Consider the following 15,842-nt stretch of genomic DNA (forward strand, 5'->3'; position numbering starts at 1 on the left):
GTGCCACTTCTTCGCGGCACCATCTAGAGCCAAACTGGTTCCCGTACTACGTCCTCGAGTCGAGCGTATCGCCCATTATGGATTAGCTTGGAGCGATAGTGGATAATGGATCGACTAGCGACAAGAAACGAAGTGTTAGATAGCGAATGAGATGTGTGCCGCCGTCATGTAATACGGCACGAACAAAATACACCTCTCGTAAAGTGCTGGCGAATTCGAACTTCTCTCTGGCACGCTTCTACATAGTATACATAACAATTTATCAATCGACAATCCTTCTTCTTGATTCATTATTAGTGTCCTTCGCGAAAGCGAATGGCTACATCGAGCTACTTGTGTTTCGCTTTCAAATTAGTTATCGCAGTGTAAGAATATCAATCTTCCCTCTTTTCTCTTTACAGTTTTCGTTTGCGAAGTTATATTAGATTATTTTTCATTAAACTCTTATCTCTCTTGCTAATAAGAACTAAATATTTATATCATTATTTTAAAATCACGATTTATAATATGAATCTTGAGTTATTTTGATACTCTTATTTTCCTTTCACGCTCTCGAACGCTGCGCGCGCCACGGCTTATCGCACTTATCGCGGTACGCCAGCTCTGGGATCCGCGAATGAATCCGATAACGCCGGACTGATGAGATATCAAGCCACGGGGCGTGCGGTTCGGCGCGATCGACGCGGGCTCGACAAATACGACAATAAAGAATCTCCCGAGGGGGGAGTTCTCGACTACGCCGGCGTGTCGAATCGCGGCGATGACAGGATCGATCGGCGATGCACGAACACGAAAGTCCGGAACGGAGCGGCGGGCGGGCGCGCGTGCCACGCGCATCACCGGTCCGCCGGCCAAATCCTTTATATTGGCCCGCGCGTCGACAATCGCCCTGGTGCGTCGACTGGTAATTGAAGGTTGTATCGAGGGAACGTTAAGCCCCGGACAAAGGTTACGCGGGGAGGCCGGCATGGAGAATTAACGAATCGATCGGCAATTAACATGCTCATTTTAGCGAGGCAATCGAGGGCCGAGCCGGGAAACCGGCGTAATTGCATCGCGATTATGGCGCGTACCGCATTGTCCGCGCGCATTGTATACGGGAACAACCGAAGATTAATTAACGCGGAAATAAAACCGCCAGCGGATGTTGCGCCGTTTGCCTGTGTGGCGACGGAAAAGTCGGCGTTTTGAATTTCGAACGAACGTAACGCTCGGATTAATTAAGTCAATCGTACTCTGAAAGCAATCTACATACACAAGTGTATGCGCACATGTAAATCGAATATTTTTTGTTTTTATATAGAACAAAAAGAGAGAAACAAAGAAAATTTTCAAACAATAAAGAAAGAACAATAGAATCAGACTTTATATTTCCAAAAGACCGAGCTGGGTCCTGAGCGTTATATGCGGCGGAAATAAGATGGTCTCTCGCTCGGGCTTTTGCCCGAGGACAATGGAAGGGTAAATGAACGATACCATTTTCACTCCTTCGCCCAGAAGGATGAATGGATGTTGAGCGACGCGGATCGCAGAAGAGACGCGTGAACATCAATGTACGTGTACGTACTTCCGCTATCCGCGGTGGCGTGTTGTACCGGCCGCATCACCATCGCACACGTCGCGAAACATACAAGGGTCGAGCGCTATACTGTTCGCGTCGACGACTAGGCCGCGGGTGTACGCGGGATTTATGCACGTTTTATTGCCGTCGGTAGTTCGCATACTTCGTTTTACGAAATGCGGCTCCCTCTTTTCGCCGAATTTTCGCCGCACGATGGAATTTAGTTATTTCCGCCGTGGGAGTCAAAAACACACACCGTCGAAACAACGCGGGATTCGCGTGCCACATCGTGAATGAACGTCTATGCGCGCGGAGAAAGTATGCAAAGCATTGCGCATAGACTGAAAGCACAGACCGAATGAACGAAAAGGTCCAACGTTTTAAAGACCGCTGTGCAGTTTTATCTGTCAGGATTTCTCTTGCAACTGCGTTCAAACAATGCGAAGAGAAAAACACAAAGCTTCACAATTGAATCTCTGTGAAAAAACGTATCAGAGAGGTATACGTTATTTTCTTCCTTCCTTTTTGTTTGCTTTTAAATCATTTAACGATATCGATTAGCCAAAGATATTAAAGTTTCCGCGTGACGTGATTTCCGGCAAACTACGACGCGATGAAATTTGGAAGTTTGATGTTGTCTGAGAAATTTGCGATTCTTCGTGATTCACGCGAGGGTTGACGCGCGCCCGAACACGGCACATCAGCAAACGCAATTTGCGACGGTTGCGCGCCGGCGTGCGAGAACGTTCGATTACGCGGCCGGAGATGCGTTCAAGTTTAAATTGAATAATGTCCGTTTGGGCAAAACGAGCCTTCGTCGCCCGATAACGGCTCGGCAATAATAATATGTAATTTAATTAATGCGCGCGAGGATACGCTCATTCGAGTTCCCTGCCTCGAACCCGCATCCATCGGGGCGCACACACATCCCTTTCTCGCAGTTTCCTCCCGTTTTACACCGCCATCTCGCGAACGTGCGCCCTCGTTTAATGGGAAACTTTATGGGCAACCCGCTACACGTTCGTGTGACCTCCTCCGCGACTCACAATCAGCCCTCACCACCCTCCGTTTTCGAGATTTTGCGATGTATATATATATATGTATTTACGGTAATTCCATTTCGCGCGTTTGCTGACAAAACGTAACACAATATGTATACGCGCTTTTACCGTTAACATCCCCCGTATAATGTGCATCTTTCAGTGTAACTCGTATCGTCTATTTACAGACGAGCGTGAAAACGCGATAATGGCCGGTGTGGCTGCAGCTCCATTATTGCCATTTATATTCGCTAATTCCATTAATACTCCGAAAGGTATATTAATTTTCGATGGAATACCTTTCGCTTTGGCGACGTTGGGATAAACCAGTTTGCGCGGTATAAAATACCGCATCGCGACTCGTGCAATTATCATTGTCGCATTCGAATCTGAGCCATTTATATTCTTTATCACTCCTGTGCGCGCGCGTTCTTTCATCGCGAATATCGTGAATACCGTGATGTTGCCGTGAGAGCAGTTTCAATTCAGGTCATTTTCTATTACATTCCAGACTATGTTTACGCTACTACTGCGCTGACCGACTCGGATGTGTGTATTGTTGAATAACGTTGCATGATTACGCGACGTGCTTGTCTTATTCTAATACGAGTATTTTCACACATTAGCAAAAAGAGATACGCCGATTCCTTCTTCTCTTCTTCTCACACCTTTCAATCGAACGTAAACTTTCGCGCGTTGTGCCGTTTTATGTTATCTCGTTGCTTGGGCGAAATTGCATTTTCGATTCTACTGCCGTCTGCTAACGTATTCGTTACGCGCGGATGGCGCGCGAAAGTAGAATAAAAAAAAAAAAAAAAANAAAAAAAAAAAAAAAAGAAAAAAAGCGGACGTATCTTAGGAAATATCGCGTACCTGGGTATTTCTCGTATATCCGTATCCCATAAACCTCTCATCGTGGGACGGCACGATATCCTTCGCCACGTAAAACGGCTCGTAAAGGAATTCGAAATTCGTCACGTCGTGACTAACGTAGACCCTGCCGGTCTTCACGTTCTCGTGATATTTATGGCTCGGCGACACGTCCTGCAGCCACCTATAAAATAAAGCGTTCTCTTTTACACTCAGTTAACAATTCATGCTTCGCATTTTGCACCACGCGATCAAATATGGATTACAATCGATAAATAATTCTCGAGAAATGAGAAAATACACTTAAACGGTCGGTGTTAAAATAACGCGTATATAACATTTGAGTTATTATTGGAAAACTGTTACGAATTAACACCGTCGCGGTGTTTCAATCGTGATTTCAACTCGTTGAATATTAGATTGACTATAGATAATTATAACATCGAGTAACAGTGTACAATAACGGTAATAAATTATAGTCGGTTTATAATTAAAGCTCTTTGTGACCGAGAAGCAATTGTTGAAATAATGACGTTTAACGGGATCACTTGCCTCGTGAAGTTCGTTGCGAACTGATTGTGTATGAAGACCTTCTGGTGAAAGGGTCTGGCCAGGCCCTTCCTTGCCAGCCTGACCAACTCCGTCTTGTTCTGGGGAAACCTCACGCGCGTGTCCAGCTCGTACGTGGGTATTACGTAGGCGCATTTATCACAGTCGTCGCTTCTGAGGAACTCGTCGAGGGCGGCAGTCAGATTGAAGCTCGGCACGATGTCGACGTCAGTCAGGAACACGTAATCCGTCTGGCAGTTCTTGCGCGCTAGATTGCGCATGTGATTCTGCGGATAGACGTTACGGGTTCTCCAGATGGTCTGTTCGCTCGGGATGCGATTGGCGAGCTGAGTCAGGGTGGCCTCTGGTTTGGCACAATCGACGACGTTCGGCAGCTCGAAGACGCGCGGCTGCTTTTTAGGCGGTCGTTTTCTCGGCACGGCCAGAGAGAAGATCACCCTCTCGCGGATGGATTCGTAGCAACGTCTCAAATACACCAGGTAACGTTGTAGCACTTCGAATTCCTCGTCGCCGGCGGCGTACAACGCCACCGACATCGGCCCGGTCCAGTGCAAGGCGACCTGCACCAGCGAATGTAGCTTTTCCACGGAGCTCTGCGTGGCCAAACACACTCGATAGGTCTGCGACAGTTCGCTGAACCGGTTGCCGACCAGCACCGAATCGAAGGTGCGGAATAACCGCCGGGCGTCCCATCTGCCGAGCTTAATATCCAGCTTGAGGATGTCTGCGTCAAGTGACGTCGACTGGTAATCCTGCGTGATGCAGTCCGGCGATGGCGGGGGCGGCGGTGGCGGTGGCTGCTGCTGTTGCTCCTGCTTGATGAGGTTGCCAAGATTCCAGTCGGTGACCGCGCTGACCTCCACCTCTCGCGGAATTGCTCCGGGCGCGCAAGTCTCCGATTGCAGCAGCAGAAACGTCAGCAGCATGTTCGACAGCGCCAGGATAATGACGCTCGTCAGACTGAGATTCCACGGTCGGCATCCCAGCTGTAAGCGAGAAACAGACGCGCGACTTAACGCTCGTTATTTTGCACGAGCGGTGAAATCGTTTCTGAAGGGTTTCGACATCATCGATGTCGAAGGAAATGAATTTTTGAATCAACCATTTGGCGAAATACAAATAATGTATCACATGTACTCTTACAAGCGAAGCTATAAATATCAAATCTCATAGAGATAGTCTGGCGCGCTATCTTAGAATATCCATTTTCAGAATAGACTAGCAGAATGATACACCGCGGTCTCGCGGTAGGAGAAGGGAAAGAAATATATGTAGTAACTAATCTCCGCCGCGCGAAGAAACGCGGAGATCGCTTCTGCGACCGCTACTAGACTGGTGTGATCTCGCCGAATCACGTGGCGAAAACATGACGAAGAAAATAATCGTGAGGCGAATATAGTGTGTTCCCGTCGTAGCCGCGTTTCGCGTTAAGGAGCGCGGCTCCCTCCGCGTTTTATGTTCGCCACTTATTCTCTCAGAACCGCGAGGCACAATGTGTCGCCGGCTAGCGTGAATAATTTCATAGGGATACGTGAGCGGAATAAACTAGATCGCAGGCGAGAGATGAGGTCGTCGTGTGACGACGAATCTCGCATTAGTCCCTCGCCCCATCCCATCTCACCCGGCGGCGGAGCAACGTTTTGAAAAAGATTACCTCGAGTAAAGCGAATCGAAGAAAAACGGTGAAAAATACGCATGTAAAATGTGTTATTTATTCGAAGATTGTTTGCGAACTGCGTTACTCACTCACACTCAGTAAAATGCAGAAATTTGAGATGTAAAATTGAGAGAGATATTAAATTCCTTTTAAGTTAAAACTAAAAACAAAGTAACAGAGGTTTTTGTAAAATATTCTTGCCTGGCAGTTGCTGAACATTCGCTCGAATTATTAATCCGAGACGAACAAAAATATCGATTGCGACTGAAACGCGAGAACTAAGGCGAACGGCAAGAAAATACACCCGGGTGTAAAATACAGTTAAGCGCGCGTTGTATTACAAACGTCTCGGAACGTATCAAAACGTGTAATCCGATTATATCTTTTGCACGTATTTACGAGAGAAGTCAAGGAAGCCGAGCTGGGTCCCGTTTAAACTGGGGATACTCTTCGCCCTCTTCTATAAATAGGGAGATTATCCCTGGCGGGTGTTCCAGGCGAAGAACTTACGATAACACCGCAACGGGCCGGTGTTGTTTTTAAACAAACCAGTGGAAGTGGTTCGACCAGCGGCGAAAACAAACTGCCGAGCAACTTACCGACAACGGTCTGTCGTGACTGTCGAGTGCAGAGCACAAGGGCCACTTTGCCGTCCTAATTACCGAGCTAGCTTCGCTACTCCGGTGAAAATCTATTGCAAAAATCAGCCCTTGCACCGGGAAAAAAGGAGAGCAACAACTTTCAATGTCAGAAATTAAAAGGCAAAACTATTGCATGAAAAAATCTGTTTTTTTTTTCGTATTCGCATTCTCGTATAATATTATTCGTAATGAAAATTTTTTTCAAAACTACAAAACTGCAATTTCAATTGCGCGCGCGCGCAAACTCTCAATTTTATTTTTATAATAAAACAACACAGCTGCTCTCTCATAGAGATGAAATCATATCTGAACGCCACTCGCGTAAAATAGATATCAAATTTTGTTTTCTCTCAAAGCAGTAATAATTCCAATATTTCGTTCTTATTTCAGTTTGGATACGACGATATCGATCTAAAAAATCCGATTAAATATTTACATCCGTCACAAAATATGTGATTAAAAAAGAGATTCCTTTTCTCCTCGCTTCGACCGAGGTTTGCAATTTTATTTATATTCTCATTTCAATAAATATTTTAAATCCGGTTGCGGATCTCTTGCGTTCTACTTTCCCACTAAAGTTTCACAAACTCAACTTCAACGGCGGAAACTTCGCGCATGTCGAGCGCTGCTTGTCGCGGGATTTCGAATAACGATATAGCGAAACACAACCGGCAAAAATCACTGCGGCGCCAACTCAATCGACGCGGGAAATCCGCCCTAATGCGCCTTGGGGGACAATGTGTTGCCCCCGCGAACCGTAAACGTCGGTCGTAAGTATATCTCGCCGCAGCAAGTTTGGCGCGGGCAAATGGTGACTTACCCGCTAAATGTGTGTCGATAAACCACGGAAAATTATATACACACCGATAAGAACCGTCTCGCGGCCTCCCTTTCTCCCGTCTGGATGTTCAACCGGCGGAACTAATACTCGAGAGAGGGTTAAAATCTTCGCACTCGTGGGAGATAAATCATTCCCTTCACCATTCGACTCACTCTATACGAAGAAACCCTGCCTCTCCGCGTCGACCACTGACGGGCGAAATGCATTGGCCATTCGAACCGACGGCGCCGGTCTTGCCCCGCGCGCGCGAGAAGAAAGTCTCGAGTGGAAATGCATCTTCTGGAGGAGCCTTGACCGACTTGCGAGAGCGGATATCGAATGCATTAGAGCGCCGTGTGCGCGCGCGGAACGACTCGCTCGCGTAATGTACTCGGCGCGATGTTACACGTTCCCGTGAGTTACAGCTTGTGTGCGGAGCTCGTACGTGTTTGCAACGCGCTTCGGTATATCCGACGGCGCATTACACGCTCTTCTATCGCGGTGCGGTTTGCAGCCTGTATCCCCCCGGTGGATGTGAGCGAACGCAAATGTTTGACGACTCGAAGGCGCATCCACAGCGCCGCTTCGCGTCAACGGGTGTGTGACGCCCGTTGAAAACCAGCAAGAACGAATAATGTTTTCCGTGATATTTCCGCGTAAGCCAGCTCGCAAATGCGGAATCGCGCGTCGACAAGAGCCCCTCGTATTATTTGCTCGACTTATATATCTTCTATTTCCGATCGATTATATAGTTTGGTGAATTCAAAACACGTGCATCTCGCATGCAGAAGTTGAATAAAATAATTCGCACGTATACATACGTAGCAAGTAAGCAACGTATGTACGTATATTATTTTAATTAAAACTTTCAAAAACATTTTAGCAATGTTGCAGTGTAAAGAAAATGCAATGTTAACACGCGCGGAAAAAAACTGTTCAACGCCGATATCGCTAGTATCGGCGAATACTGCAGTTTTATTGTATTATTGAGCCCGAGTTGTTTGGAGCGCGCCCGCAAACTAGCAACGTATGTTTACTTTTTCGACGTTTGCTAGGCGTTTTTTGCAAATAATATTTGAACACGACACGGCGCCGCTCGCTCGTCGCGCGCGCGTAAGCTGCAGATAGCCGCTAAATGCGCGTTACGGGAAAAAATGAAAAAAAGATCCTGCTGCTTTCGCAGAATTGTCTAAAACAGCGATGGCGGCGGGATGACTGTAGTTTGCAAACTCCGACGTTACTATATTTTTCTTAGTGCAGAGAAAGAGCGCTATTTTACACAACCGCGCGCGACGGTGGTGTACGCGCGACGCGCCAACTCTTCGTCATAACTATTTTCTTATAATTTGTTCGACAAACGCGATTTTTCCACAGCTATGTTTTCGTTCCATTTCGCTGCTTGTCGTGTCATTATTGCGAAAAAAAGCGCACGCGACCGTCTCGACGGCGCAATCATCTTTGTTTTGAATACAAAAGAATACAACCGCGCGGGAAAGATGTTCGCGTAAACGACACGTCGCGACACGAGAATTCATAAAAATATCGCGTTGAAATGAGAAAGCAAACATCGCGGCGCGCGCTTTTGCTAAAAAAAAAAAAAAACGCGATATCAGAAAATCCACGAGACGTGTGTTTCAGTCACGCGCGAAAGTTAATATTTATATAAATTTGGAGAAAAACATATTTAAACTTGCAAATAGAAAGATATGTTTCACAAATGTTTCTGCAACTTTTATTAATAGTTTTTTTTTTTAATATAAATTTCTCAGTTTTAAATTTGTGTGCAACAATAAATGTTTTTTAAAATAATGAAGAGATTTCATGAAGAGATAAGAGAGACTGTATGTTTTAAAAAAGCGCTTTTCCGCGCGTATCGCATTACAAACCAGGATGTTTCTTCGTTACGATGTCCTTCCGCGCACATGTGCGCCGATGTCTGCGGAAGGACGGAACGCGTCGGCGGCGAAGAGACATCAGTTGCAGAGATTTTTACAACGCGAAGAGCGGAAAACTCGCCTTTCTCCCGAGCCGCGTTGCGGCCATGCAACGGCGCGGTGTAAAACGGCGAGAAAATTTCTGCCGTCGTCGACGCGCAGCCGAGCGAGAGAGAACAAGCATCCCGCGGTTGTCTTTCTCCGTGTCCGTGCGGGCAGATGTATTAACTCGTCGTGACGTCGCGCGCACGGTTGCGACGGGAAAAGTGGGAAAGAGGCGCGGAGGTCCTCGTGTTCCCGCCGCAGAAGGATGTTTGCATACTATTACTGCCGGCAAATCCCTACGTCGCGCGCAGCGGACGTAGCTCATTACAATTGCAAGAGAGGACGGTAACCTCTCGCGTCTGCAGCGTCGCACGCTAATATCAGAATGCATTGGGATGTGCATTCGGAAGTGTTCCGAATCCGCGTTCTCTTCGAGGACCATCCACGACGGCTGGTCCGGCTCTCTTATCCTCTTATCCTTTTTTCCGTCGCGGCCGCCGCCATCGCATATAAAGAGAGCGGGAATTTAATATTTCCCAGCTTTCCAAAGAGACGAGAGAAGGAACTCTCTTTCTCTCTCTCTTTCTCTCTCTCTCTGCAAGTCGATTAAAGACGATCCGCCGACGCGTAGTGGAACTCGGCAATCTCGTCAAGATCGGCGTGTCCCGATTGACCTTTGAAGATTGCAGGAGTTTAATTGAATCGCTGAATTGATTCCGAGAAATCGTTTCGACTTGGCGTATCACATTCGAGTAGATGGATTCAAGTTTGTGTGTATATGTGTGTGTGTATATATATATATATGTATGAGATTCGAAATATGTACGTATATATAATGGTTCTTTCTTCGGGCGCAAGATGACGTTTCTTTCTCCCACGAGCTTTCTAGTTCCCCCAAGCTGTTTGAGCGCAGATGATCTCCCGCTGATCTCATCACACTTGTTCGTGAAATCCGGTCAACGTCACACAGTAACATCAAACGTTCGGCGAGTGGTCCGCCACAGAGCGGCATCGTTCTCTGATAAACCGACGCGCCGTGTACGGTAAGCAACGGACGCTCGTGTGCACGTCGTTTGCAAATACGCAGCGATTGCGGCGGCGGCGAACAGTTCACGTGAAGGAGACGAAAGAGAAAGATCGATAATCCGGAATCTACGCTTTGCGTCGTCGTGGCCGATCAACATCGCGCATCGGTCGAACAACATCGAGGAGAAAAAGAGAGCGTGTGAGTGCGTTTCGTCGATATTCATTCCCGAGGCTGTGTAGGCAAAAGAGCATTTACACAAATGTAACAAGCTCGAAAACAACGGGGTGACTGAAAAAGAAAAATAGAGAAAAACTACAGCAAAAAAGGTACATACACACAGTTTTTGTGAGAAACACGCGTTACCTCAAGAAAATTTCGATCTCTTATTTTATCTTGTACGACGCCAGAGACTGATGCATCTAATCTACAGACTAACTTATCTAACGACGATTTATCTGCGGACTAATGCATCTAATCTGCGAACTAACGTATCTTACAACGATTTATTTGAGAAGATTGAGACATCTTACGCATCTATCGTTGATATCCCTAAAAGTCTTAAATAAAAAAAGTAGAGACTTGTGCGCGAGAGTCACGCGGATCTCTTGGGGATTGTCGCGCGTACGGAAGCACGTTCGTGCTGCGTGTAATTGGAAACTAGATTTATTTATCAACAATTATCTTTTCGTCAGTCCGAAATTCACATTTCAAACTCCTTTTTTAGCCTTATACAAATCGCCCTTAAACAGAACTCGAGTCACACGTTGCGCCCCAGTCGGTCCAAAGCATTAACAATATGTCGTGCAAAGTAATTAATATTGCAGTGCAACATATAGTCACAAGTAACATTCTTGTAAGTGACATATTTGTAAATAAAACAACCTTTCTCTTTGAAAAAATATTGGTGGCAATTCTTAAACTTCTAACGCGTTAAAAACAAAAATCTTTGCACGGGAGAAACTCGATTTTATATTTGCCGGTCAGATTCAATGTGTTGTGCAATGGTTTCGCTTGCGGCGATGAGACGCCCACGTTCTTGCGAATGATCGAACGTATCGATTACGGGTCACGGGGCCGAAAGCCGTCCTCGATGAGGAAGCGCGTCGCTCATCAACGGTGTACGAAGTTCCGACGACCTGTGGTAATTCGAGCACGACGGGAAACTCGTGTGCACATTCTAGTAGTAGCTGCTTGCCCTAACGCATACGGGGATACACACACGTTTCTTCACACGAAGAGCCGACGATGTATCCCGGAGCCTGAGTACGTAGCGGTATGTGAAGCACTGATGGAGGCGGCACGGGCGGCGCTTGTGTGCGGAAGGTGGAGTCACCGGGCATGATTGATTATGCGAACACGTTGTTATCACTGATTCAGTCTGCAGCGTGTAGCGCGAGAGCGTGTACCGGCTGGGACCGACCGGCAAATGTGTGCACATTACACAGCTAACCCATTATCAAATTGTGTACTTAGGCTGTGGTTCCCGCCTTCGCGCACGACTCGCGAAAAGCAAGTTTCCGTTCCACGCAAAGATCAAGCTGTTTGATCGATCTTTCTGTCTACATTATAAAAATTGTCGAGCTATTTAAGTACGTACACCTTAAACTCAAACTGTTGTTAGATATCGACAAAGTAAACTACGGTAAGTGGATATCTTTTAATTTGTTAATTTTTCGTACGCGTGTCTTAATCACAAAAAAAAAAAAAAAACAATTCACAAGTTAAATAATATATAAAATCGTATTTTACGATTAGATCGATTCGAAAATTTTTGTTGATCGAAATTTTTCCGTCACAATGCAACGGACATATTAAAAATGCTTGGTGGAATCGAATTTAAAACGCAAATCCTTTAAAGTTCTACATTCCCGCACGGAATGACCCCGAACGAGCAACCAGAAAAATTTCACGTGCACACATCAATAATACTCTGTAATTCAACGGACAACAGGGGATTACGGAGGATTGTCGATTGTTTATTCCGACCTGTAGTGCGCGCTCAGTTTCCGTGCGAAATTACTTTTGTAACGCAGTTACACGCAGCACGAACGTGCTTCCGTACCGCGCGACCATCCCGTGAGATCCGCGTGACTCTCTCTCGCGCGCAATTTTTTTCGTTTCCTGACGTTTCGAATTCCGTTCGAGATCCGGTTTAGATAACTGATGTGTGTACTGTTCCTAATATCGCGAGTGATTTCCCATGGAAAAATCTTTCCTCGTACGCGTGTTTCCCCGTGAGATTGCGAAAAAAATCCGATTGTTCTTGTTTTATTTTTATTAACGGAATACGTTAGAGAATCAGAATACGACAGAAGCAATATTTCTCTTACGAATAATTTTGCTGGCTATCTTTATATATTTTATTAGCTCGTTTTTCAATTTAGTATCAATTTTTGTTTGGTATCTAGAAAAACTTTTAAATTGCATTCCATCTATTTGATTTATCTTAACAAATATATTTCTATTTTATATCTTGTCATCCTATAACATATATATACAATAAACCCTTCTTCATTCCATTTTGTATCGGAATACGCCGTTACAGAATGACATAAAAGAAAGGTGAAATGCAGACCTATAAAATGAAAGAAAAAGCAAGAGCGAGGAAGATAGAAAGAGAGAGGTATGGAAGGGAGGGAGGGAGAGAGAGTGCAAAGTTTCGCGTGCAGATAACGGATAAAGGCTAAATTCCGCCTTTCAATTTCGCCACAGTCCCATTTTATTTCTGGTTCAGTGCCTGGATGCAACCGCCGCCGCCGTGCGGCTCGCAACCGTCGAAGGCGCGGGCGCGCGTTGCAACGTAACTTAGCTCGAGAATAAACTGAATGCCATTCATTACGGTAACCCATCTCGCGCACGGGCGCTACGTCGAAGGCGCCACTGAAAAGCTGAGAATTGGAAATTCTTTGAAACTCACTCTCTCGCTCTCTTTCTCTCTTCCCTTCGTTTTTCGCCCTCCGGTTACCGCCAACCACCGGATACACCAGTTGAAAAGGGCTATTCGAGAGAGATGCGGTTCGCGATAATAAACGAATCTCACCCGGTTCTCTCTTTCCCTCTCTCTCACCAAAGCAGATAGGCCGACGACGTGCCTATTATCGAACTCTTTCGCTCCTTCTTTCTCACTCTCGCTCTCTTTCTCTCATGAACGCGGTGCTATCTGTCGACAGCGGGCGCGGAATTTCGATACCTCGTGAGTCGTTTTATGCTAAACAGGCGCTGATAAAAAATCACTCTATCATTCCGGCGCCACCCTTTCAGTGTTACCGTTCAGTTGCTCTCTTGCTCTTCGGATCCGTCTAGCGTACTTCCGGCGCGCGCGCGCGCGCGTTTGCTCACGAAAGTATACGCTAGACTTCGTTATCTGCTAATAAATTTCCACGTCATCTCTCATCGGCGGAAAATAAGTGGATTAACAAGGAGAATCGACGGGAATTCATTCTGCAAAATTGAATTTCTTATCTGTAACTTCGCAGTGTTGAATTTTCATCGTTTTTTCTTCTTTTTAATTTGCCTGCTCTTCGGCAGGATAATGATGTTTAAAATGAGATACTACACGGAGATACTTTGAAGAAGGAGAGCGCAAGATTCTCCCTCTCTCTCTCCAGTTGGATGTCGTGCGAACATATTTTTTCAAACTCTTTTGTGTTACTTCATGTTACCGGTTCGCTTTTCAGCAGTCCGTAACTCTGGTAAGGAACATCCTTAAGTCACGGAAACGTTAGTCGGGTAATTACCGACTGCGTATGAGTGCAGAAGCTAGTTAGTCGCTTTCGATGACTGAAGCGCTTTGAAAGGGAAATCCGACGAAACGCGAACTCGCGCGGATAGAAGTGTATCATCGTCGCGGGAGTTAAGAACGAGAGTCATCCTCGTCGAGTGGAAGCGAAACCACTGCAATTAAGCAACTAGTTCTTCATTTCGCCCTCACCTCCTCTTTTCTTTCGTCTTTATTCCCATTTCTCCCTCTCACCCCGCATCGCGCTCAAACCCATCTTTTTGCGTCTTTACGTTATAATTAGCGCATCTTCAATTTTCCTGCCGGTGCACGTATTTGCTTTGCATAACTGCCGGGATAATTAAACAAGCTACGATTCTAAGACATGTCACCGACAGCCGGCGACGATGCAAACGGCGGCAGTCCACGACAACTCGGAAACACGAAGGGACGCAGTCAAGCCTACTTCTCGAGTTTTCTGTTTCTCAGACATGTAAATCACGTCGACATCTTTCGTAGTCGTCTCGCCAAGTAATTATCGCTCCTCGTGCACGAAGCGCTACCTTACTAGCACAAGGAATCGGCCAAGAGTAATATAATGAATGAATAAAACATTTTATGTCTCTCGAGAAAACTCTGAATTGCGAATATGACTTTGTTGAAGCACACGTATACACACACACACACACCAATGCGTATATATATATCTACGTTTTGTGTGAATAATTGTGAAATGGAGACTCTCTTTGTGCTCTCTAAAAATAATTTACTTGAAATGTCTGCGCAAATATACCGGCTCTTAATTAGAAGAAAAAATGTTTGGCAAACTCGCGTTTAATGGAATGTAAACCTCCGGATATTCCCTCAATCTGTATAAAAATAAATCAAATAATGCCGGATAGTTTGGAAGCTGCGTTAATTTGAGCGTGTAACGCGGGAAAAAACATTTTTTCAGAATTTTTTCAAGAGGAAGATTAAAAATTGCTGTCTCTCTCTCTCTCTCTGTCTCTCTCTCTCTCTTTCGCTTATCTTTTATATTTCAATAGTTGCAAATATCATATCTAACGATTGCAATGCTAACACGTACATGTTTGTTCTTTAATAAAGGCTCTTCATCAAACGCAGCGCACGGGTCATGTTCAACAACGGCGCGCGTGCGCGCGTGTATATAACGCCAAGATCGCGCTTCGTTAGAATCGGCCTCGCGGCAATCCACGCAAAAATAACGGACTGATCCAGCGCGGACGTGTGGAATGGAAACGTGAATGTTGAAAAAAAAAAAAAAAAAAAAATATATATATATATAATAATTTATCCGGTGCGCGATGGACTTCAGACGGCGGTGTCGGTGTTCGACGCCGACGGTAATGCAACGTTTTTCGGTTCGCCACGCATCACGAATCCATTGAAAACAGCCGGAAACGATAAAACAATATACCTGGTCGCGCTCGACAGTGCCTCGCATCGAAAACACTTGGAAAATGTATTGAAAACACTCGAAAATGATTGAAATCAAACAAGTTACGGGGTTGACGAGTGAGCGCGCGAGAAAGAGCGAAAGCGAGCAATCGAAAAAGAGAGAGAGAGAGAGAGATGGGGAAGGGGAAAATCTGTCTCTCTATCGAACATCCCAAATACGCGAGGTCGATAGTTCAGATCGAACCAACGATTTCGGACACTGCTGGCTGGCAGGAGATACTATCAACGCGAGCAGTGGCACAGAAGGGTAACTCGACCGCGAATAAATTGGTCGTTTCGGGGTCGGTATATCCACGTCGAGTACTCTATATTTTCGCCCCGGGCTGGCCGATCAAGCATCCGGCGGATTATACGGATGCTGATTTTCGTCAGCTCATTCGACGGCGCGACACGACGCAAAAAACCGGGTGTACGAGTGTCCAGCGGTGCGTTTCTGACCGGTGCGAATGTCTGAGCGCGCACCGCTGATTCTGAATTCAT

General features: G+C 45.8%; 2 protein-coding genes across 3 annotated transcripts in view; one reads left to right on the forward strand and one right to left on the reverse strand.

The window, feature by feature from the left end:
* Positions 1-15,842, reverse strand: part of LOC109863950 (beta-1,4-glucuronyltransferase 1) — a 29,818-nt gene that overhangs the window by 10,677 nt on the left and 3,299 nt on the right. The window contains exons 1-3 of one of the 2 annotated variants that reach the window (XM_020444662.1): positions 7,333-7,404; positions 4,024-5,027; positions 3,475-3,655 (exon numbers count right to left, since the gene is read on the reverse strand). In XM_020444662.1, the coding sequence (XP_020300251.1) occupies positions 3,475-3,655; positions 4,024-5,027; positions 7,333-7,386 (1,239 nt within the window). In that variant the 5' untranslated portion in view covers positions 7,387-7,404. Of the gene's footprint in view, positions 1-3,474; positions 3,656-4,023; positions 5,028-7,332; positions 7,405-15,842 lie in introns of those variants that run through there. The other variant, XM_020444661.1, reaches the window with a different exon arrangement.
* Positions 11,684-15,842, forward strand: part of LOC109863951 (dipeptidase 1-like) — a 34,853-nt gene continuing 30,694 nt past the window's right edge. Inside the window, exon 1 of the mRNA XM_020444669.1 lies at positions 11,684-11,807. The gene's annotated coding sequence lies outside the window, so the exon portion shown is untranslated. The remainder of the gene's footprint in view (positions 11,808-15,842) is intronic.

Source organism: Pseudomyrmex gracilis, unplaced genomic scaffold, assembly GCF_002006095.1.
Source record: "Pseudomyrmex gracilis isolate BER0280 unplaced genomic scaffold, ASM200609v1 scaffold_15, whole genome shotgun sequence".
Classification (NCBI taxonomy): domain Eukaryota; kingdom Metazoa; phylum Arthropoda; class Insecta; order Hymenoptera; family Formicidae; genus Pseudomyrmex; species Pseudomyrmex gracilis.